The sequence below is a fragment of the Erpetoichthys calabaricus genome, chromosome 6 (assembly GCF_900747795.2).
Source record: "Erpetoichthys calabaricus chromosome 6, fErpCal1.3, whole genome shotgun sequence".
NCBI lineage: Eukaryota > Metazoa > Chordata > Cladistia > Polypteriformes > Polypteridae > Erpetoichthys > Erpetoichthys calabaricus.
The window spans coordinates 120752001-120776923 of NC_041399.2; the positions used below are offsets into that span (position 1 = coordinate 120752001).

Consider the following 24923-nt stretch of genomic DNA (forward strand, 5'->3'; position numbering starts at 1 on the left):
TAACAACTGGGTTGGGGAACACTTAACACAAAGCATTTAATGTGCTACATTAACTTATGACGGGGTTTGAGAAAACCTAGTAAATATTGATTTTAGGATGAAGTTTAGTTTACGACATTCTACTTTAATTATAAAATAAACTATGAGAATAAAGTGGAAATGTCGGCTTTAATCTCGACATAAACAGCGAGAATAAAGTGGAAATGTCAACTTTAATCTCGACATAAGCGTCAAAATTAAAGTGGAAATGTCGAGACTAAAGTCAACATGTCGACTTTATTCTCGACATATAGTTTGTTTTTTTTCTTCCCTATGTCCGTATTTTTTTTTCTTCACCGTGGCCCTAATACGATTCCGTAGGGCTATACCACAAATAGCATTATAAATACAAGTTGCAGTTTTATTATTTATGTATATGGCTTACCTTAAAGCAAGGTCAACATTAGTGCAGTTTGCCTAAATGATGGTTCAGTTGGTAAAGATGTCATCACCAAGTTGCACTTGTTTTATTTTATTTTTATTTGGTGAATACTGTACTGTGTAATGCACCTGGGCTTGAAGTCTTGAAGTAATAGTGCAACTATCAGTAATAATACTGTTATTTATTTTATTGTTATTATTTAGTTTAAAAAGTCACTTTAATGTGTCAGTGGACAGAGATTGTTAACATTAACAGAAAGTGTAGTTGGTTTACAAAAATATTTACTATTTATTCCTTTTCTAAGACATGTTCAGTGTAATACAACTTTTGACAAGCACAAGTCTAAATGCCTCTATCTATTTCTCTATCTCTCTCTCTCTCTCTCTCTGTTTGGATGATTGAAAATATGTTGTCAAAATTATAGTTTAAGTTGTTTGCAAAATTTGTTCAATAAAAAGGTTCTATATTTTGACTGCATCTGTCATGCAATGTGATACCTTCTCTTCATTAGTGCCACCCCCTTGAAAACTATCACTTTATGGGGCCATGCAAACCTGTATTTATACTTGTGTGCACATTAAAATGTTTTTTTGTACAATGTACAATGCTCATAACAGTGGAATAGGTTATTCTTACCCGGTCTACTGCAGTAATTGCAGTGGAAAATGTGGTTAACATCCACTCATACATGAGAAAAAAATACCGTTGAATACCGTGAAACCGGTATAATTTTGAAAAATACTGTGATATAGAATTTTGGTCAAACCGCCAAGATTTCTGATCTCAGAATTAACTTGAATAAAAGTTTGCTCTTTCCAGTGAGCTCTCAAGCACACAAAATTAGGTTGTACACTTCCCTTTTATCATTGCAGATCATTTTAAATAAGGGGTAAACATCACAAGTAAGTATAAAGCTCTTTATCAACAAAATAATTTTGCTGTCTGCATGGAAAAAATTATCAAGACTTGCATAGATGGTCTACCCTTCATTTCACTTTAGCTTGAAGAATTATCACTGTCAAGATGAATATCCTTCCTAAGCTTCTTTTTCTATTTCATAACATTTCAATATACATCAATAAATCATTTTTTAAGAAGTTAGATTCAATAATAACCTTATGTATTTGGAATTCAGAACATCCTCATATCAAAAGGGCAACCCTGCAACCCTCAAAATTTAACTTTCCAGCAACACATTTCTTTCACTACCTCCAAACTGGAAACTTTGTTAAACAAAACCTGCCCAATTTTCCTCACCTCCCATCAAGCTCTATTCCAGAAAAAATATTGATCAGTCTTGAGCATTCCTATAATATATAAAAACTTTTTACAGTCCCTCCCTTTCAATGACCCCAGAGTACAGTGGGAAAAGGATCTCTTACTCAACATTTTAGAAAAGAAGTGGGAGGCAGCCATGCACAGAATTCACTCTAGCTCTATATGTGCAAGGCATTCAATTATTCAACTTAAAATTATATATCAAGCGCATCTATCTTGTTTAAAATTGTCCAAAATGTTTCCAGGGCAAGATCCAACCTGTGAAAGTTGCAATCAAGTTCCAGCCTCATTGAGCCATATGTTTTGGATGTGCACCAAATTAATATCATTTATCATTCATTTGGACCAAAATCTTTAAATGCCTTTCAGATAGCCTTGGAGACACAGTTCCTCCTAATCCACTAACGGCTGTGTTTAGTGTACTTCCAGATGGGCTTAAAGTGGAGAAGGACAAACAAACTGTAATTGCCTTTACTTGGCTATTGGCACGTAGACTTATCTTGCTCAACAGGAAGAATCCTAACTCATCCCTTTCAAGTCAGTGGGTAACTGATGTTATATATTATTTGAAATTGAAAAAAATCAAATTCTAACAGAGGATCTGTACAAAACTTTTTCAAAACCTGGCAGGATCTAATCAATGATATTTTAGAATAAGCACTTAAATTGAGGACGCAGATCCTCTTCCTTTTTATTTATTTATTTTTCCTACTTTTAAAGTTTTACTCTTTTGGCCTAGCTCTCTTTCTCATGGGTGGGGGTTGATTTGTTTCAAACCTAGTTTTGCAAAACTTGACTTGCTTGAATGTTATTTGATTTTATTAAATTCAATAAAATGTTTAAAAAAAAAAAGTAATTGAAAAAGACATTGAAACCGAAAGTGATTGAAGAATCTGAAAGTGACACGTGCATAGTATTTGCATCATTATTATACTTTTTATACTTCTGACTACATACTTTTAGTGTTTAGCACATTTTACAATAAAAAATAAAAATGTAATTCTTGAGCCAAAAAATGCAATGCTTTTTACATGTCTCTCTATTATAAAAGGAAATCCTGGAAAGCAAAGCAAAAGCAAGGCTACGATACATGATCCTCTCAGAAGACAATTTTAAAGACCCGCGAGACCAAAGACACTTGCCACGGTGCAAGACACGCCCTACTTACAAGATAAGACCACGGGCAGAAAAAAAAAATCAGTAGTGTAAAGGCAGTCATGCAGCACACACAGCTCCATGGCTCTCAGTGCATGTAAAGTGTATAAGGTCAATACAGTAGAAATGAAGTGAATAGGGTAGAAATGAAACGTCAACGACTAAATGAAGACGAAAGAAAAGCGCAGAGAAAAGAGACCCAAATGCAGTGGAGAGAAAAAAATGCTAAAAAGCAAAACAATAATCTAGGTTCAAATTTAGAAAATAAGGAAAGTGATAATCAGCCCAGAACAAGTGGAATTGAAAATAAAGAATGTCCAATAGGGCTCAGAATTAAAAGATTAGAACTTCATAAACGGGAGCAGCGTTATACGTCCTACAAGAAAGAAATTTAACCACGCCCGGGCCGGAAATAAAGGACAATTATTGTTTTTACAACGTCGTGCGAGATAAGTCAGTGAGCCATCATTTAAAACAAGTCCACAGACCTCTAACAAAGCAGTTGTTGGATTGCTTTTGGCAGACACGCATAATGTGCGCCCAGCTCTTAAAACAACGACATGCAACAAGCAGAACAGGCAGCTCGCCAGCAGGTTGAAGCCTTTTTTGTTTTAAGTGACTGATAGGTCCGATTGGGGGGGGTGGAGTACTGATTGATGTGGTAAGGGGGTGGCGAGACCCGGGGGAGGATGGGTAGGAGAGGGTGCTAGACAGTTGTGTTTGGGGTTACGAAGTTGGCGATTGTTCAAGTAAAACTTTTGTGACACTTTTTTACATCAGTCGCTACAGTATCAAAAAAAAAAGATAGTAAAGATCTCATTAGCGCAAACAAAAGGTGATTAATCATCAGAGCCAGGTGTAATTGAAAAAATAGCAGGACAAAGCAAGGTCGTCCCACAACAGTTAAAGCAACGACAAGTTTAATTTCAAAGAATACACACTTCGGTCAGGTGTATATTTATGATGACAGAGAAGCGATGCAAATTTTAACAGGTGACAAGTAAGGTGATGTATATATTCCGCGAATAACATTAGACACCAAAGGAGATCGTGATATGCCATTCGTATTAAAATGTTTACAGTTTACCGTGAGAATAGCTTTTGCTATGACAATTAACAAATCAAAGGGACAACCATTAGAAAACGTTGGATTATTTATTAGAGAAACAGAAACAATATTCACTCACGGGCGATTATGCGTTGCGTTGTCACAATGTATCTCCAAAAACAAATTCAAAATTCAATGCGATCTTGAAGAAAAGGTAATTCCATATATTGTTTTTAATAAACCTTTAAAGTAAAAAGTGCAACTAATGAAACTGAAACAATTCCAAAGAAAAAAAAGGTTTTAAAATTGTATATCCAATTAACCAAACAGCGGCATGGTGGTGCAGTGGGTATCGCTGCTGCCTCGCAGTTAGGAGACCTGGGTTCGCTTCCCTGGTCCTCCCTGCGTGGAGTGTGCATGTTCTCCCTGTGTCTGCGTGGCTTTCCTCCAGGTGCTTCTTCCCACAGTCCAAAACCATGCAGGTTGGGTGGACTGATGATTCTAAATTGTCCCTAGTGTGTGCTTGGTGTGTGTGTGTGAGCCCTGCGATTGGCTAGCACCCTGCCCGGGGTTTGTTTCCTGTCTTGCGCCCTGTGTTGGCTGGGAGTGGCTCCAGTATACCCCAGTGACCTTGTAGTTAGGATATAGCAGGTTGGATGATGGATGGATGGATTAACCAAACACAGGGGTTGGCGAGCGAAGCGAGCAGGGGGCGGAGCCCCCTAGTTTTTAATAAGAAAATATAACGGTAATGCTTGTTGTTGTTCCACAGATTGTTTGCAAGAACTGAACATTTAATAATTTTTGTTAATAAACAAACAAAGAAGTCCGATCTTTGTAATGTAATGGTCTACTAATAAAAAGTCTTTAAAATGTGACTTTTTCATGTCCACAAGTACTTTAAGGTTTTACAAAAGATTAACCGTTCTTGCAAGAGACAGTCTGGCTGCATCATTATTGGGATCAGTATTGGTATCGACAATACTGGCCTCCGTATCACCCGGTTACGGATCGAAAAGTAAATGAGCAGTATTGTCCGTCCCTTCTATTTTCCCCCCTCCTAACACTCACACTTTCCCTTTAAAATGGGGGGCATGGTACAGCTGTGTCAGTCAGCAGCTCTAGGCACCAATTTGGGTCACAGGCGATCCTGCACCTGTACACTAAGTGCGGGGGCATCTGCTCCTGCATCGCACATGAGAACCGCTCTTTCCATGCTACCATGCCCCCACCAAAAGATGCAAGTGCGGAAATTAGAGTTATTTATTTATTAAAAACTCATCAACCTGCAGCGGACCTCACTTAACCACAGGTCACTACATTGTAACTGTTTCCCATACATTAAACACTTAGTTTTTATTTATTTCTCACTTGTGGGATATACAGTATGTTGAATAATAAATCATAATGTCAATAACATTAACAGTACTGTCAAGCAATAGGAACATGAAATACAATATGTTTCTTTAAAGAGAAGAAAATAAAATGGCATTGATGTTTTTTATAAATATTTCTTCTAACAAAGTAACATATTTTTCATTTTTAGTCTATAAGATTCACTTTTAATCCACAAAACGTTTTTAGATTTTTTGAGCGTCGATAAAACTCTTCAAAAACATTAATTTTAGAATTTGTATTGTAATTAATTTTACTAGATGATGATGAAAGGATGAATTTCTTCTCACCCTTTAACCAAGTTATTTCATAATATGTGCACACTATATAAATTATATATAGTACCTTCAGAAAGTATTCAGACTGCTTCACTTTTTTTTTCCAAGTTTTGTTCTATTATAGCCTTAAGCTAAAATAATTTATGTTCATTTTTTTCCCTCATCAAACTACAATCAATACCCCATAACGACAAAGCAAAAACAGCATTATTGAGAAAAAAAAACTGAAATATCACATTGATACAGGTATTTCTATGACACTTGTAATTTGTCCCTGGGGCATCCCATTCTAATGATCATCGCTGAGATGTTTGCACATCTTTTTTGGAGTCCACCTGTAGTAAATTCATTTGATTGGAAAGGTCCTACAATTGACAGTATATATCAGAGCAAAAACTAAGCAATGTGACTAAAGGAATTACTTAAAGAGCTTAGAGACCGGATTGTGATGAAGGAAGGATTCAAAATATGAATGAAACATTGAAGGTTCCCAAGAGTACAGTGACTTACAAAATTATAAAATGAAATATGTTTGGAACAGCATGAGTCTTCCTAGAACTCACTGTCCAACCAAGCTGAGCAATTGGGGGAGAGAAGCCTTGATAAGAGAGGTAACAAGGAACCCAGTACTCACTCTGGCTGAGGTCAAGAGAACCTGTGTGGAGATGGAAGAAACTTCCAGAAAGACAACCATCACTGCAACACTTTATTAATCTGTGGGTTGTCACAGAGTGCCCAAATCATCCATTAAAGGGCATTTGGAGTTTGCAAAAAGGTACCTAAAAATACTCAGGCTATGGTAAACAAGTTTGACAAAGCCGAGATTGAACTGTTTGATCTCAATTCTAAGCATAACATCTGGAAAAAAACAGGCACTGCTCATCACCTACGTTATACCATTTCAAAGGTTATGCATTGTGGGGGCAGAATTATATGTGGTGTTGTTTTTCAGCAGCAGGGACTGGAAGATTAGGGTTGAGGGAAAACTGAATGGAACAAAGTATAGAGGTATCCACAATTAAAACCTGCTCCAGAGTGCTCTAAGCTCAGGGCAATGACCCTAAGCACAAAGCAAAGGCAACACAAGAGTGGCTTAGAGTTCTTGAGTGGCCCAGCCACAGCCCAGATTTCAACCCAAACAGACATTTCTGGAGAGACCCACAAATAGCTGTCCACTGATGGTCTCCATCCAGTCTGAGTTTGGAGGAGAAGAATATACCCAAATCCAGGTGTATGAAGCTTTTTGTGTCATACCCAAGAACACTCCAGGCTGTAATTGTTGCCAAAGGTGCTTCAGCTAAGTACTACAGTGCTCTGTATAATGTCTGGAACAAAGAAACAATTCTATTTGAGTAAGAAAATAGTCTTAATGCTTATTTTGTCAAGCATGCATGTCGGTTCTGTCGAACTATGTTATGTCATCTCCTTATTTCTACACAGTACTGAGAAACCACTTGGTGAGAGCAACTCACTCTTCCCCTTCCAGTTCCCCCTCTATAAATGACTTGGCTTCCTGGAAAGAGGTGTCATTTTAGCATGAGTGACATGACAGCTCCCAAGTAGACTGAACTTAACTTGCGGCTGAAAGTGGAATACAGTAATCCCTCGCTATATCGCGCTTCGCCTTTCGCGGCTTCACTCCATCGCGGATTTTATATGTAAGCATATTTAAATATATATCGCGGATTTTTCGCTGCTTCGCGGGTTTCTGCGGACAATGGGTCTTTTAATTTCTGGTATATGCTTCCTCAGTTGGTTTGCCCAGTTGATTTCATACAAGGGACGCTATTGGCAGATGGCTGAGAAGCTACCCAATTTACTTTCTCTCTCTCTCTCTCTCTTGCGCTGACGTAGGGGGGTGTGAGCAGGGGGGCTGTTCGCACACCTAGACGATAGGGACGTGTGCAGCTGCTTCCTGAAGGACATGCTGCACTGTGCTTTGCATACTTAAAAGCTCAAAGGGCACGTATTGATTTTTGTTTGAAAACCAAACTCTCTCTCTCTCTCTCCCTGCTCCTGACGGAGGGGGTGTGAGCTGCCGCCTTCAACAGCTTTGTGCCGCGGTGCTTCACATACTTAAAAGCAAACAGCCCTATTGATTTGTTTGCTTTCCTCTCTGTTTCCTTTGAAGAGGAAAATATGTTTGCATTCTTTTAATTGTGAGACGGAACTGTCATCTCTGTCTTGTCATGGAGCACAGTTTAAACTTTTGAAAAAGAGACAAATGTTTGTTTGCAGTGTTTGAATAACGTTCCTGTCTCACTACAACCTCCTGTGTTTCTGCACAAATCTGTGACCCAAGCATGACAATATAAAAATAACCATATAAACATATGGTTTCTACTTCGCGGATTTTCTTATTTCGCGGGTGGCTCTGGAACGCAACCCCCGCGATGGAGGAGGGATTACTGTATCTTCTGTTTTCATTTGCAGCCCGAAACCCATAGGGCAAATATGCCAAAGAACATGTCTTTTGTTTATATTGTTGGATATTAAATGGGATAACCTAGTTAGCTCCTCAAATTCTTCTTTCTTTGCAAACTGTAATTACTGAACCAGGCCACAACTGACGTAATCGGCAGGATCATTTTGATTGGAGGCAATGGCAGATCCAGGCAGCCTGGTGGAGCTAGTGCAGCAGCTGGCCAATCAGGTAAACCAGCTTCTGTTACAACAGGCTGAGCTTTTGGATGCAGAAGCGTGGTGTGAGGCTAACAATGCACATCAGCTAGGCAGGGGCCAAGGACTCGTATAACTACTCATCCTGATGTGGCCACAAGACAATATAGAAACCTTTTTATTGATTTTTGAGTGCACAGCTGACCTACAATGGTGGCTGCTGTGTGAGTGGGCAAACCTCTCTTTAGCAACATGCTTATTATGACTTAGAGGAGCAAGCTGCTGCGGATTACCTTACCCTAAGGATGAATCTACTGACACATTACGGGCTCACCCCAACTTGTCAGGCTCAGTACTTGTAGGGATTGGTGCTTTGATCACGAGCAGCCCATGAGAATCTTAGATATATGGGGCAAATTGGCCCACTGACTATGACCTGGGGAGAACACTGCAGAACGGATTGTTGAGATGGTGGTGTCTGACATCCTGGATCACACCCTCCTAGAACACCTAGTCTTCCGGGTGAGAAGGCAGCCCTGGACAGACACGGAGGTGCATGCAGAGATTACTGAATAGCATTGCTACTTCAGTCAGACCAAGAGTCCAGAGGAACGATGCTGATCCCGCCCAACCTGAACACAGAGAACCAAAATGGGACCCAGACAGAACACACAGAACACAATGATGAACCACAATGACTGCCTGGAGTAACTATAGTGATATCTGTCTGACCTTGACATGATGAATGGCTACTGGCAGATTCCAATGATGGATGTGGCAAAGAAAAAGACTGCATTTAGCACCCTTAGTGGCCACTGTCAGAACTGTGTCCTACCCTTTGGGCTACAAGGGGCTCCAGCAACCTTCCAACATATGGTGGACAGACTGCCCTGGCCCCACAGCGCATATAGTGCTGCTTACTTGGATGACAATCATCTGTTTCCGCACCTAGGCGGACCACCTATGCCACGTTTCAAAGTCCTGCGCACCTTCCACAATGCTAGTTTGTGAGTAAGCCTAGGTAAAAAGTGCCTTTTTGAGCTGACAAAGGCTAAATTCCTAGGCTTCATGGCGTGCAGTGGATGAATCAAACTCCAGAGGTCCAAAGTTGCCACCATATGTGACTAGGCACGGCCTCAAACAAAGTCGCAGGTACAAGCTTTTCTGAGGTTACCAGGCTACTATCGAAGGCATGTACCCCACTTCTCTGAACAAGCTTCACCTCTCACACAGTTTACAAAGAAGAAAGCATCTAAAGCTGTAACGCTGACCTCCTCAACTGAGGCCACATTCTCTGACCTGAAGACGGCCTTAATGTCTGCTCCTGTGTTCTCATATTTTCTCTCTCTCTTACCTCCTCCAGACCAACGCCTTGAACACTGACCTCGGGCCATGCTGACCCAGGTTGTTGATGGAGCTGATCAACACATTATGTATCTTAACCAGAAACTATTGGATCTGGAGATGAGGTATGCGATAATGGAGCAGGATGCCCTCACCGCTCCACTATTACCTCCTGTGCAGGGAGTTTACCCTGATAACAGAACATGCTCCCCTGAAGTAGCTCTGCTCCCACTGGGACTCAAACCCAAAAATGGCTCCTCATCAGCACAGAGTCCTCCATGCAAGTAGCGATGCCCTCTCCTGAGCCACCGACCTCTCAGCCAGATCCGCTCACTCCCTTGGATAATGCTAAGATGGGGCGCTGTGTCATGCATGCATGTTGCAAGATCTCCATTGTCAGAGGGGGACACTTTTACATTTTTTTGTGCACTGGGTGGTTCCATTAGGCACCCACTGTTGGGACTGGGGGGTGAGAAGTTAAAAGGCTGTCTGTACTTATTAATGGGATTTGCTGTCTTGCAAGGGAGTCACTGCTTTGAAGTCTGGCCTTGGAGGATGTCTGTATTTACCTGGCTTGGAAATATTGGTTTCTAATCAGCATATCTGTACTTATTAATGGTATTTGCTGTATTGCAAAGGAGTCACTGCTTTGAAGTCTGGCCTTGGAGGATGTCTGTATTTACCTGGCTTGGAAATATTGGTTTCTAATCAGCATACCTGTACTTATTAATGTTTGGTAACCATACATTTTGTTAACTTGTGTTTTCATTAATTGTTAAACCCAGGCAATTTAGATGTGCCATTGATTAAACTGTTTGTCCAGGACTGACAACAGCAGGGACTGAAGTAAATATAAACTCCTGGGCAGCAGAAGGCAGGGGGGAGTCCACAGAAAACGCTGCCAAGGCACTCGGACAGAGCACAAGAGCTTGCAGGCAGACAAAGGTACCAGGCTGGCACGACGTAAGGCACAAGGACGGCAACACTTCCAGGGAGGAAGAGACAGTTCCACAAAGAGACGCCGGATGTGGGTTCAGCGAGAGAGGGAATCCGCATGAAAGGACCAAGTGAAGTTGACAGACGAGAAATGAGGCGTGCCTAGGTCTCAGCCACACAAGGAGCCCAGAGTGAAAGAAAAAGGAACAACGAAGAGACGCTGACAGGGAGTCAACAATTTGACACAACTTCTGTAGGGGAACGAGTGTCCGGGAAACAGAGTGCATCCATGGACAGTTGAACAATTAAGTGTTGGGGTAACACAGTGCACAAGCTGGACTCTGCACCACTAAAGGTTGTATCCTCCAATTCTTGTTTTTAATGGACTTTTAGAGGGTGGACTGTGTATTTTCCTTTTTAAAAAAGGGGAAATTGATTCCTGATATGTTTAGTTTTTGTTATGTTCATTTATCTTTTTAATGTACCTAATATTGTTTTGTGTCATAGAACTTACTGTTGCTTTGTTCTAAATTACTGTTGTGTCTTTCATTGTGTGTTTACTTACCGCCCAATTTAAAGAAACCTGTGTACTATTATTGGTAAATTTCAGGAGTTCCCAGTCTCTTAATAAAACTGGGTGGCGTAGTTGGATATTTTAAGGGTGTCTAAGTTAGATTACCTATAAGTGTGACCAGACACCTGTGACAACATACAGGCTTTGTCAATATATGTAATAACTCTCCAGGACAAGAGTGGGTGCTGTCGCTAAAATTGTCATCTCCTTTCACCACAGTGAGGGCAACTGACTCCACCCCTTCCATTTCAGCCATCACTTTGGCAAGAGTGACCCACCACTATGAATATCTTCTGTTTTCATTTGCAGTCTGAAAGCCATTGGGCAAATACGCTGAGGAGCATGTCTTTTGTTTATGTTGTTGAACATTAAACGTGGCGACCCGGTTGGCACCCCAAACTTTTCCCTTTTTTGCAACCTCTCATTCCTGCTCCAGATCACAATGTCAATGTATGTGATATTTTAATTTTTTTATTTGTAGTAAATTTGCAAGAACTTCTGAAGTTTTGTTTTCATATTGTCATTCTGGGGTATTGCATGTTACCTGATGATGGAAATATGAACTGTAAATGATTTTAGCATAAAGGCTGCAACATAACAAAATATGTAAAAACTGAAGAGGTATGAACATTTTCTGAAAGCACTGTATATATAATTATTATTATACAAAGCAGACTGGAGTCTGAGATACAGTATATTGACACATTGGTGTCATCTTTGCAACTGGAAGTGACATTGTGAGAATTCATTAAAAGACAAATTTTGCTCCTACAAACTTTAGTTTTTTGGTTGCCGCAAGGGAGCTGTTTGGGAATTTTACAATTGTTTTTTCCCTTTTTTCACCTGGACAAGAGCAAAAGTAGTTGAGTGTTTGAGGAAGCATTTGGAAACATTACTTGTACTTACTTACTGTTGTTATTTGTATTCAGAACTAGTGTTGGCGAGGCAAGGCAGTAAGCGGTAGCTGACACCGGTGGCAAATGAAAATGGCAACTCTGTAATTAAATAACCGGTGTCATAACATCAAATAGTTAAGATTAACAGCGATTCCTTAATGAGAAAGAATACACAAGCACAAGCGACAATAGAAACCGACAAAAGAATAAGGAATAAATAACTACAAATGGATATTCAGTAAGTGAGTGATCTTAGTAAGAGGAAGAAGTGTGTAAAAGGTTTACTGGCTAGAACAGTTCTTAATGGTCAAAAAAGTAGACCAAACTAGAGGGAAACAGTGTAAGGTTTTGTTAATATGAAGGAACACAGTGTGAGTAAAGACCTTCTAAGTTAGGAATAAAAGGGGCATAAAGTTAGGAGAACAAACAGGGAAAATTAAAGTTTACCTCAAAGAAAAACAAACAGCAGGCAGTTGAAGGGGAAAAATTACAGGAACTTAAGAAGCCAAAAAGAGTAAAATAACTGTAGTAGTTCTTTAATCTTTTACTATTAATTTTTTGCTTAATCATTTAAATAAAAAAAAACAAAAGTTTGAGTAGTTTTAGTTACCCAAAGCCAAAGTTTAATAATGAGGCCAGTGCAATGCAAGTCTTCTTGGAAGTTGGACTTTTTGGAGGATGGCTTGGATGAGTCAGTCTTCCTTGAAGGCTATGTCTGCAGGAGATTTCAGGTGATTGCTGAACTGGGGGAGGAGTTATTTGTACAGAATTGGCAGACCTGGCCCAGGAGTCCTTTAGAGAGATACTGTGTACTCCTAAGGTGGCGCGGAAGGAAAATCTAGACAAGAGAGGAGGAGATAGGTGGGTCAGGTCACAAGTCACAAGTCAAAAGGCAAACTGTTCTCAGGTCATTGTGGAGCTGAACAGTGTCTGAATATTCTGAGGTGGTAGGCAGGCATGACGAGCCCTGAAGGGTCACTTCAAAACCAGTTCCCATAAGGGAGAGGCTGAGATAGCTGGGGCCTCAAACATTAGGGGGATTGAAGTACAGATTTTCTCCAGCGACAGACAGTCTCACATTGTGTGTTGCCTTTTGGGTACACAGGTGGGAGGCCTCCCTAGAAGGATCGATAGGCTCTTTCTCTGCCAAGGCAGGGGTGAATCCAATCATCACTCTCTGTGTTGAAAAAAAATGACATACATAAGTATAGACTGTCAGTTCTGGAATCCAAATTTAAAGACTTAGGTGTCAGGCTGAGGAGCAGAACTGTCAAGGTAGTCTTAACCAAATTTCTGCCTGTGTCATACACCAGTCCAGGTGAGATTGGTAAAGGGGAGAAGGGTTCAGGTTTATGGGTCATTAGGACTCCATTTATAAAAGATGGGACCTATTCTGTCAACTCTGGCAGATCTAATCAATTATAGGCCAGTAAGCCTAATGTGCATCATAGGTAAATCAATGGAAGGAATTACCCTAGGTTCTTGTCTATAAGCCGGACTCGTGTATAAGCCGGAGACCAAAAATCATACGAATTTTTAAAATAAAATCTTATCATAGATAAGCCGGACTCATGGATAAGCCGAACGTACTATAACCTATAACTAATAGAAGGGAGGGAGGTCAGTGGTCTCACTCACACCCATTTAATTTCTTTAAGGGGGGAGACAGTGTGAGATATTGGCGTCTCTCTCACTCCCCGCATGGTGCGGTTGGAGCGGCCAGAGCGCGTTCTTTCTGCTCTGGGCGTCGCCGAGTCAACACGCATGCGTAGCGGTCATTTAAATTGTGATTTTATATGTAAGCATATTTAAATATATATCGCAGATTTTTTGCTGGTTCGCGGATTTCTGCGGACAATGGGTCTTTTAATTTCTGGTACATGCTTCCTCAGTTGGTTTGCCCAGTTGATTTCATACAAGGGACGCTATTGGCAGATGGCTGAGAAGCTAGATTGCTTACTTTTCTCTCTCTCTTGCGCTGACTATCTGTGATCCTGACGTATGGGGATTGAGCAGGGGGGCTGTTCGCACACCTAGACGATACAGACGCTCGTCTAAAAATGCTGAAAGATTATCTTCACATTGCTATCTTTTGTAAAGCTGATTCCTGAAACGACATGCTGCACAGTGCTTCGCATACTTAAAAGCTCGAAGGGCACGTATTGATTTTTGACTGAAAAACAAACTCTGTCTCTGTCTCTGTCTCTCTCTCTCTCTCCCTGCTCCTGACGGAGGGGGTGTGAGCTGCCGCCTTCAACAGCTTTGTGCCGCGGTGCTTCGCATACCTAAAAGCCAAACAGCACCATTGATTTGTTTGCTAGAGATTGTTTTCTCTATCTATGTGACATTCTGTGCTCCTGACACACACTCCTTTGAAGAGGAAGATATGTTTGCATTCTTTTAATTGTGAGACAGAACTGTCATCTCTGTCTTGTCATGGAGCACAGTTTAAACTTTTGAAAAAGAGACAAATGTTTGTTTGCAGTGTTTGAATAACGTTCCTGTCTCTCTACAACCTCATGTGTTTCTGCGCAAATCTGTGACCCAAGCATGACAATATAAAAATAACCATATAAACATATGGTTTCTACTTCGCGGATTTTCTTATTTCGCGGGTGGCTCTGGAACGCAACCCCCGCGATGGAGGAGGGATTACTGTATAAGCCGGATTTATGTATAAGCCGATATTCTATTTTTTCATTTTCACAACTTTTTTCCTTAGATAAGCCGTGGCTTATAGACAAGAACTTAGGGTATTAAGGAAAAGACTGAGAAACACTGGCAAGAACAGGAGTTTTACTGAACAGTCAGCATGGGTTCAGATAAAGGATATCCAGTTTTACTAACAAGCTGGAATTCCATGAGTAAGCAACAAAATGATATGATCAAAGTGGTGCACATGGTAGGATTTGTCTTGACTTTCAGAAAGCTTTTGATAAGGTACCACATGAGAGTTTGGGCATCATACTAAAATAAAGGGGAATTTAAAGTGGAAAATTGGCTCAGACACAGCGAGTAGGGGATTATGTTGTGAGGAAACATATCAGAATTGTTTGACGTTAAGAGTAGTGTCCAACGGTGGTCTGTGCTATGGCCACTACCATTTTTAAAATATATAAATGATTTGGATAGAAATAGAAGTTTACAGGTGATATCTAGGTAGGTGGAATGGCAGATAAGCTTGAATCCGTTGAATCATTACAGAGGGACTTGAACAGCATACAGGCATGGGAAAATTTGTGGCTGATGAAATTTAATGTACATAAATTTAAGGTATTATACATATGAAATAAAAATGTTAGTTTTGAATACACAATGAGAGGTTTGAAACTTGAAAATGCACCTTAAGAGAAGAATTTAGTAGTCATAGTGGACTCATCACTATTATCTGCCAGACTGTGCTAAGAACCCATTAAGAAGACTAACAGAATGCTTTTTTATATAGCAGTATGTGTAGAATACAAGTCAAACAAAGGTATGCTAAAGCTTTATAACACACTGGTTAAACCTAATCTGGAGTACTGTGTACAGTTTTCATCTCCAGGACATAGCAGCGCTAGATTAAATCCAAAGAACTGTGACTAGGTTGATTCCAGGGCTACAAGGGATTAGCTACGAGAAGATTAAACAAACTAAGCCCTTTCAGTTTAAGCAAATGACATTAAAAGGATGCATGATTAAAGTGTTTTTAGTATGTTACAGTATATAATGTAAAACTTCAACTGCAGTTGCAAACCTGACCCACAGAATTAATTTGCTGACATTAAATGCTTAGATTTAGCATAAAAGTGAGTTCTCTATGAAATTGCCTCTTTGGTATTCAGCATCTGGTTTTTTATCTGATAAGTTAACATAATAGCTGAATAACAATTGCATTGACATCTTTCATTAAAAACAATCTAAAAATAGTGAAGTGATAAAACAGTGAAGTGAAAACAATTACCATAATTCACACTTTTTAATTATCAACCAAAACCTTGGGCTTATATGCACACAAAAACCTATGCCAAAATGTCCTCTTCTACATTTATAGCCCTATGTAAGTACTAGCCATATAGGATAAAAATATAAATTAAATCTTGTTTAGAATCCACTCAGAAATTTCAAAGAATATAGTTTTTTTAATGAAGACTGTGGCCTAAATGTATTTATGGCATACCTACAGTATATTAAGCTTGTATTATTATAAACTGGATAGAATGATAAGCATTTGTATTATGTTGCACCTATACTTGAAGAAGTAAGAAAAGACTTTATGCTCATTACATTTTTTCAGGTGCATTCAGAGAATTGGTTAGCTGGTTCTTTCACTTACTTCATCAAAGTTTGTTAACACAATTTTGTATATTGCACATTTTTGTAACAATGAGTCAAATTCAAGTTACTGTACATGTACTTGTAACATACATACCGTAAAATATGTTTTAACTCCATTTTACAATATCATAGACAGCAGATTCCAACTCAAGTGATGAAAAGATTCATGTACTCTTGTTAGTTCTATTGGATGTGGAGGGTCAATGGCTAATTGTAAAAAAATGAATTATAAATTTCAATAAACATGTTTCAAAGAATATCTGATGGAGATTTAAAATGTGTGCTGAAGTCTCAAGGTAAAATTGTTGGCTGCATCTGAACATGATAGATAGATAATTATCTTTAGATAGTACAGCTGTGAGGTTGTTTTTAATGTAAGAGAAATACTGAGTACATATTTAGTCACTGTATCAAAGTGTTAATACATTAAGTTGCTTTTAAGGTTTTTACTTTTACGAATATGAAAATCATACCTTTTACCCACTTCACAGAATGTGGAAGAGGTAGAAGCCAGACTGCTTCTAAGCTCCTCATTGTGGGACATTTGATAGTGTGGGGTCAGATATTTGGCATAGACACTAAATCTTCATTACACTAAATCCTAACTATAACTTGCATCTTAAAACTGCTATTGTAAAGCTGTGCTGATATTATATCCTAAAACTGTATAGAGTTTATGGTGCTGTGGCTCTGTAAATATATAATATTGCTGCATTCTGGCATAGTAGGGGATAGTACTCACTTTGTACAGTGATGACTAAATAAACAGTATCTTTACTAGGAAAATTAATAAATAAAGAATATCATTACTTCTGAATTGATTAAATAAAAACACTCTTAACATCCTTTCGCATATGTTAACGCTCACATTGTGCAAAGACGAGAGCATTACTGAATACAGGGAGGAGGGCTCTGACATCCAACACTATCACTACAGTGTCCCATCCCATCCCACGTTCCACATCGAGGGGTAGTTGGCTACATTCTTGTATAGTAATGGACAGTAGTAACGTTGTATAGTGATGAATACACAATCATTATTACTGTATTGAATAAAGAATATCATTATTAATGAATAGATTAAATAAACACAATATAGGATCATACCTTTTCTTCAACATGCATGTCTGGAGGTGTTTAACTGTTTTGTCTGCTCTCAGGATAAAATTGAAACAGTAAACTAATTTGTAGTTGAAGCTGCAAAGAATGTTGTATTATTTTAAGATGAGAGTCGCCAATACTGCTCAATTGGAGATTTTGAAATTCCAAAAATATTTACAGCATGCTGTATTTGAGGTATCTCAAGGAAAATCTTACTGTTCCAAAAACTCCAGTGAAGAATAAGTGTCCCCAATTTCTTATCAACCTGAACCTTAAATGTTGCCAATACTTCATATTTAAAGGAGAAAGCCTGTATGTCTGTTGTTTGAAATCAGAAGTCTAATTTTCTACCAAGAATGAACAAAAAATAAAATCCCATAATAAGAACAGCATGTTTTCTCAGTTTTTCAGTGTTCACTGGGTAGTCTGTACTCTCTAGTATACAGCAGGGGTCCACACACACTACTGAGGACCCACTTGATGCTTTCTAAAAGCCTTTGAAGCTTCTATTAAATAAGCCCCACCTGACATTTTTCCTATAGTGCCCTCTTTAGTCTGCAATTCCATCCTGCTTGGATATTACTCAAGAATAGGTACTTAAGATTGTTTCTTTAGGATATTCTGCATTTATTCCATTTGAAGTAGCATAATAACACAGTAATTATTAATTATAACTCATACCTAACAGTTCTAGGAACCCATGTTTGCTTCTAGGACAATTCACTGTTTGTGTAAAGCCTGCACATTTTCCCAAGGTCACTTTGACTTCTCTTCGGGCTTCTAATCAGGGTCTGAAAAATTACTTATACAAATTAATCTATTGGACAGAAATTAACACACTGTGACATTTAATTGTCTTATTAGCTGCAAATGAAATCAGCCCCACTAAAGAAAATGTCATTGGGCTTTGTTGTGAGGGATTGCACTGCTGGCAAGTGGTTTCCAGAGATAAGACCCTCATCCTAAATAATACTGTGCAGGCATTCACTGTAAATTAAGAAAGTAGAAAGTAATAAAAAATGAGTCAAGAAATGTGAACAACATTTAGTACTGGCTGAAATGGTAAAGCAAAAATAAAAGTATTGTGGCACAAAAGAAGTGTTGCTTTTTCACACTGTTTGAACTTCAATTAAATTCTCAGCTGGAGTTGGCATATTCTATCACATCCATGTCAATTTCTTTTGGGCATAAATGTTACAAACAGATGTTTACCATCTTTCCAGTATTCTGGAAGCTTTGACAGACTACCAATCCATGACCATTTTGACAGTAAAATCATTCAGAGATGAACCCTCTCCATCGTCTACCCAAAGGGATGTTGTACTGAAAAGGACACAGGAAAATAGATGTTAGGTTTTCACCACCTTATTCACAGACATGCTTTAATGTTAATTTGATACATTAAAATAACTGGGTGTTTGAGTATAAATATGTATGAATGTTCCTTGCTGTTAATAAGCCTTTCATTCAAACTTGGGCACTTCAGTGTCTCAAGCTTATACTGGAATAATAGGTTTAGAAAATCATGAATGAATGAATGTATATGTGTAGATCTAAATACCAAGACCATGAACACATTACACAATACGGCACAATTAGGATTTTTTTCTTCACCCAGAGAACTACAGGCACATGGAATAAGTTGCCAAGTAGGGTGGTAAACAGTAGGACTTTAGGGATCGTCAAAGCTAGACTGTGTTATTTTGAAAGAATTAATTGGATTGGACTGCCAAGCTTTGTTGGGCTGAATAGACTGTTCTCGTCTAGATTATTCTAATGTTCTAATACATACTCTGAAAATAACACTTTTGACTGCTGCTTCCTGACCTACCTAATAACACAACAACAATAACCTTACCTAACAACCTTACTTCAACAATGCAAACATTGATTTATGAAGGAAAATGTCTTATACACATGCCATAACAAATGAGAAAATATCTGTACTACGTATTTACAGAATAACACCCGAGATTCAGTGTTTTCATGAATGCTGCAAGAATTTGTTGTGATAATGGTTACAACAAGCTGCATTCTTTTTCAAATGTCACATTCATACATCATCCCAACTTGAAATTTTTTTGGACACTTATGTTAAATATTAGGGGACAACAAAGGCATTATTTACCAACTTTTGGGTATATATTATAAAAAAAAGAGAGTTAGATTTTTATTTTAAATCGTTTAATTAAAGTTGTGAATTTTGTTAAAGAGTAATCTGTAAATATGGCAATAAGTGAAATGATTAATATTTCTTTAATTATTAATCAATGTGCACTTTTCTGGGGAAAAGCATTTGTTTGGGTTAGAGTTTAAAATGCAGAGATAAGACGAAGCTGTTCAGAAGCATTCATATCATTAAAAAAATCAGCATGGTGTAAAATCTATATATGTATTGCTAATTTGAAACTTAGTACCATTATTCTCTTCTCTTTTTCATTTTTTGGTGTTTACCTTTTACAGCTGATGTATCTCCCTCCTCCTTGGGGGGACTGCATGGCATCATCTATGAATTCAGAATTTTTCTCCACATACAGTATAACTGCATGTCGTATTGACTGTGAGACCCGGTATTTGATTGAAAATTGCAATTGCAGGATGGTGCACATGCCAGGTACAGATTTTTTATTTTTATTATTTTTAATCCAAACTGATTTCTTTAATAAAAAAAAGTCATTATCTAAATAAAATTTTGCATGTTTGTGTATAACTCCCTATAAACTGAAACAGCACTACCTACAGGATAATGGTAAAAAATACTTTCAAATAATACATAAAACAACAGAAAATACTTAATACATGTATCTTGCTTGAGATTATAACTGAATATTACAAAAAATCACAACACTGAAGAGATAGATCTGGTTCAGTAATTGTATTTTTATTGTTTTACTTTTGTTTTTGTTCAGGAAATGCAGTAGTATGTACTCCGGAGCAGTACAAGGATTGTGCAGACCCTGCATTGGGTATGTATTGCTAATACTGCAAACTAATTTCAGGCTATAACAGGTTTTGTTCATGGTTGAATTTTTACTCTAAGACTTACAATATCATACATTACATTCATTTACTTTAGTGCTTTATAAATAACATAAAATAAATCAATTTGACTAAACTTCTGTTACAAAGCTGGTGCACTTTTAATGCAGTGTGCTAAACCATTTGGCATACAGTTAGGTCCATAAATATTTGGACAGAGACAACTTTTTTCTAATTTTGGTTCTGTACATTACCACAATGAATTTTAAATGAAACAACTCAGATGCAGTTGAAGTGCAGACTTTCAGCTTTAATTCAGTGGGGTGAACAAAACGATTGCATAAAAATGTGAGGCAACTAAAGCATTTTTTAACACAATCCCTTCATTTCAGGGGCTCAAAAGTAATTGGACAATTGACTCAAAGGCTATTTCATGGGCAGGTGTGGGCAAGTCTGTCGTTATGTCATTATCAATTAAGCAGATAAAAGGCCTGGAGTTGATTTGAGGTGTGGTGCTTGCATGTGGAAGATTTTGCTGAGAACAGACAACATGTGGTCAAAGGAGGTGAAGGAAGCCGTCCTTAAACTGCGAAAACAGAAAAAACCCATCCGAGAAATTGCTACAATATTACGAGTGGCAAAATCTACAGTTTGGTACATCCTGAGAAAGAAAGCAAGAACTGGTGAACTCAGCAACACAAAAAGACCTGGACGTCCACGGAAGACAACAGTGGTGGATGATCGCAGAATCATTTCCATGGTGAAGAGAAACCCCTTCACAACAGCCAACCAAGTGAACAACACTCTCCAGGGGGTAGGCGTATCGATATCCAAGTCTACCATAAAGAGAAGACTGCATGAATTGTAGCAATTTCTCGGATGGGTTTTTTCTGTTTTCGCAGCTTACGGATGGCTTCCTTCACCTTCATGGAGAGCTCCTTTGACCACATGTTGTCTGTTCACAGCAAAATCTTCCACATGCAAGCAGCACACCTCAAATCAACTCCAGGCCTTTTATCTGCTTAATTGATAATGACATAATGATGGACTTGCCCACACCTGCCCATGAAATAGCCTTTGAGTCAATTGTCCAATTACTTTTGAGCCCCTGAAATGAAGGGATTGTGTTAAAAAAATGCTTTAGTTGCCTCACATTTTTATGCAATCATTTTGTTCACCCCACTGAATTAAAGCTGAAAGTCTGCAGTTCAACTGCATCTGAGTTGTTTCATTTAAAATTCATTGTGGTAATGTACAGACCCAAAATTAGAAAAAAGTTGTCTCTGTCCAAATATTTATGGACCTAACTGTAGTTTAAACTATTTTAGAAGACACAGCTAATCAATCTGGAATCTGGTGTTGTTGTATACTGAGTCTAGCATTCACAGATAGGTTATCTTTTCATTTTTCTTACATTTGTTTTGTACCTTTAATGGGAATCTATGCGTTGTCTCAAAAAGTTTTGACGCAATTTAGTTTATCTTTTTACGTAACCTTAGATTTGTTTGAATCCTAGTTTTTCTTCTATTCTTAGGACTCACCCAAGAAAAGCATATACTTGCTGTGCTCTCCTTTGAATTATCTTCAGTTGAATGTGAAGTTTATACTTTTTAATTACCTGTGAAGTCAAAAGCCTGAAAAATAATAAAGAATAATATTCCACACTATATTATAATTTTAATTGACTATTATTTTTCTGTCTGCCAGTTTATGTATGATTTATTTAAAACTAAAATTAAGATTGAAATATTTTGTCTTCTTACATACTGTATTTAATTAATATCCTGTATTGTATTTAGTAAGAACCTTTATTCTGAAATGCCTGAAAACAAAAATAAAATATTACTTAGTTTGACAACTCATAATTTTGTAGCAGTTAGCAGTTTTGTGGGAATAACTTGAGACGTTACTATAGTGGATACTGTAAAGGTCCTAATGGGCAGCTCTAATACTACGTTTAAGAATCAGCTAATTATTAAGGGCTTGGATTTTCATGATTGCAGTTAACGTTGATTGAAAATTTGGATTTTGTAGCATAATTATAATATAGGGGCTTTACCTGCCCAAAAGCACTTAAGAAATAGGAGATTATGTTATTACATTATACAGAAAATTATTGTGATCCCTGAAAATGTCAGAAAAAGTATACACATTCGTCTTCACCACACTGTTCACAGACTTGTAGAGCACACATAAAAACTAGGTTCTGGTGCATTTCTTTTTTTTGTTTTTGCAGCATTCCTTATAATCAGTACCTTTCATCTGGATGGGTCAGTATCTCTAGCATTATACTTAGATGAGGAAGAAGTAGAGGTTGAAAACATTGAACACTCTTTGATTTCCCTGTATCACGTTTTTAGATTCTCATAAAGGACACTACATACTATCCTTCTTTTATCATGATTGATAGTTTACTCTCTGGCTATAATACAAACTAAGAAATAACTTTTATGCTATACTGAAGTCATCTCCTTCTAAAGACAATTTACAGTGTTCTTAAGATCATAATTAATGAATACACTGAGATGCCTGTCAGAACTAACTTGCAGGTAACACATGTCTTAATTGAGAGTTTACTTCTGACTGGTAGTTTGTTCAAGCTAAGCTGTTATACTATTACTTGCAGTTTGCAGGCTTCTGATGTACACATGGGGTGCAGTTTCATACAATATTCTTTGTAAAACCAGACTACAGGCACCAGTACTGTATTTTATGTGACCTGATCTAAGCTGCAACTAGGGAAGATGAGCTTATCCTGTCCATAGGCAGTATACAAATGTTGTGCAAGTATATATTGTTTATGCAAAACATTTCTAGATGTACAGGTTACAAAATAAACATAAATACTGGTAAATAGTTGGTGTCATACATGGCAGGAGCAGGACTTTGCAGTGCTGTTTCCAACTTATGAAAACAAAGGTTTTACAAACCAAGGCCTACATAGTTAGCAGTATACCCCCAACTTTAAAGTTTGCTGCCTGGGGTTGGAAGCACTCGTTCTTTTAATTTTTGAATGATTTAGAGTTTATGCTTCCATTGCTATCATTTTTCACACAACGGTTATGAAGATAGTTTTCATCAGATGTATGCATTAGGACCGTTTCAAATCCCTGTAGCTCCCTTCCTTTCATTCTTGACCAGCAGTTATAAGTGGAGTTGATTCTGAATAGTTATAAGGTATCCATTAGTGCAAATATTTCACAAGTCCAACCTTTATTTTTATTCATTAATTCATCAATATAGCTTTTTTAGAAGCTATATTTCTAAAAAAATATAAAAAGTGGCAGGCACCAGGACAACTAGAAAACACCTGGGGCCTCATGCATAACGGCATGCGTAGAATTCACACTAAAACATGGTGTATGGACAAAAGCGGAAATGCCAATTTCCACTTTCTTCTGCTACATAAATCTCGGTCTACGTGAAAAGTAATACACGTGCATGCACCTGCTGCCACTCTCCAACTCCTCCCAGAATTACGCCTCTTTGAATATGCAAATCAGTATAAATGGCCCTTAAGCTCCGCATTCTGTGAAAAGACAATGGCAAAAGCAAAGGGGAAAATAGAATAATTTCAGCGAATACCAAGTGGAGGCAAGGAAACACATAATATTTGTTGGTTTAAACAGTGGTATAAACAACAAAAGGAAGTTGATCGACTGACATAGTGTCAGAGTAGCTAAAGTAGCATGTTAAATGCTTTGCATTGTATTTGTTCTTCTATGTGCTCTATATGTGTGAATCACTACGTGATTCTTAAACGGGCTTTCTCTTCCTCCGACAGGACACAGAATCCATTACATTTGTGATATTAGAGCTCTCTGAATAATATAAATACTGAGATGTATACTTGTCATTTTCATGATGATAGGAATTAAAGCATGTTATTAAACACGGGAACACGGTGGTGCACTGACAGTAACAAGCTGGCGCCCCTTCCAGAGATTGTTCCTGCCTCCCGCAAGATGCTTGCTGCACTGTGCGTGACCTTCGATGAAATCATTTACTGCAGCAGTACAGTCTCTTTCAAATGTACTAACCCCCAATTCCTAGCCTTCCTTTTTTTCTCCAAGTACCCAATCACCACATAATCAACTCTGTAATAGATGTCAAGTCATCTGTAAGCTTAGAACACTGATTCTTCAAAACTTTTAAGGAACATTGAAATATCTTCGTAGTACATGTTTAATTATTCTATCATAGCTCGCTGATTCCAGGAGATCACTTGAAACTGGAGATGACCTTGCAGTCCGCGCTTTCATCTACTCCTTGCGAGCCGGAAGCACCGGCTGTAACGGAGATTTCCACTTCTTGATCGCAACAGTGGCCATGGCCACGGCCATAAATGAGCTCAAGAAAGACATTCAGAAAAATATAAAGAAAGAAAGTGAAAAGACAAACGAGAAGCTGCAGCTGGTCCTGCAAGAGCTGCAGCAGGATAATAAAGACCTGGAAAAATGTATATATAATCACTTTAATGCAGCTTTTAAAGGTATGCTGGGGAAAATTGAGGAACACATTAAGGAAAATGCGTCCATAACTGAGAGCACTTGCCAATCAGCTGGAAAACGTTAAGCAGACA

General features: G+C 38.2%; 1 protein-coding gene across 6 annotated transcripts in view; it reads left to right on the forward strand.

Moving 5' to 3' along the window:
• asic1c (acid-sensing (proton-gated) ion channel 1c) overlaps window positions 1–24923 on the forward strand; it is a 1328607-nt gene that overhangs the window by 1163082 nt on the left and 140602 nt on the right. For all 6 annotated transcript variants that reach the window (XM_051928824.1, XM_051928821.1, XM_028803265.2 and 3 more), the window contains exons 4-5: window positions 19826–19976; window positions 20272–20328. In XM_051928824.1, coding sequence (XP_051784784.1) covers window positions 19826–19976; window positions 20272–20328 — 208 coding nt within the window. The remainder of the gene's footprint in view (window positions 1–19825; window positions 19977–20271; window positions 20329–24923) is intronic.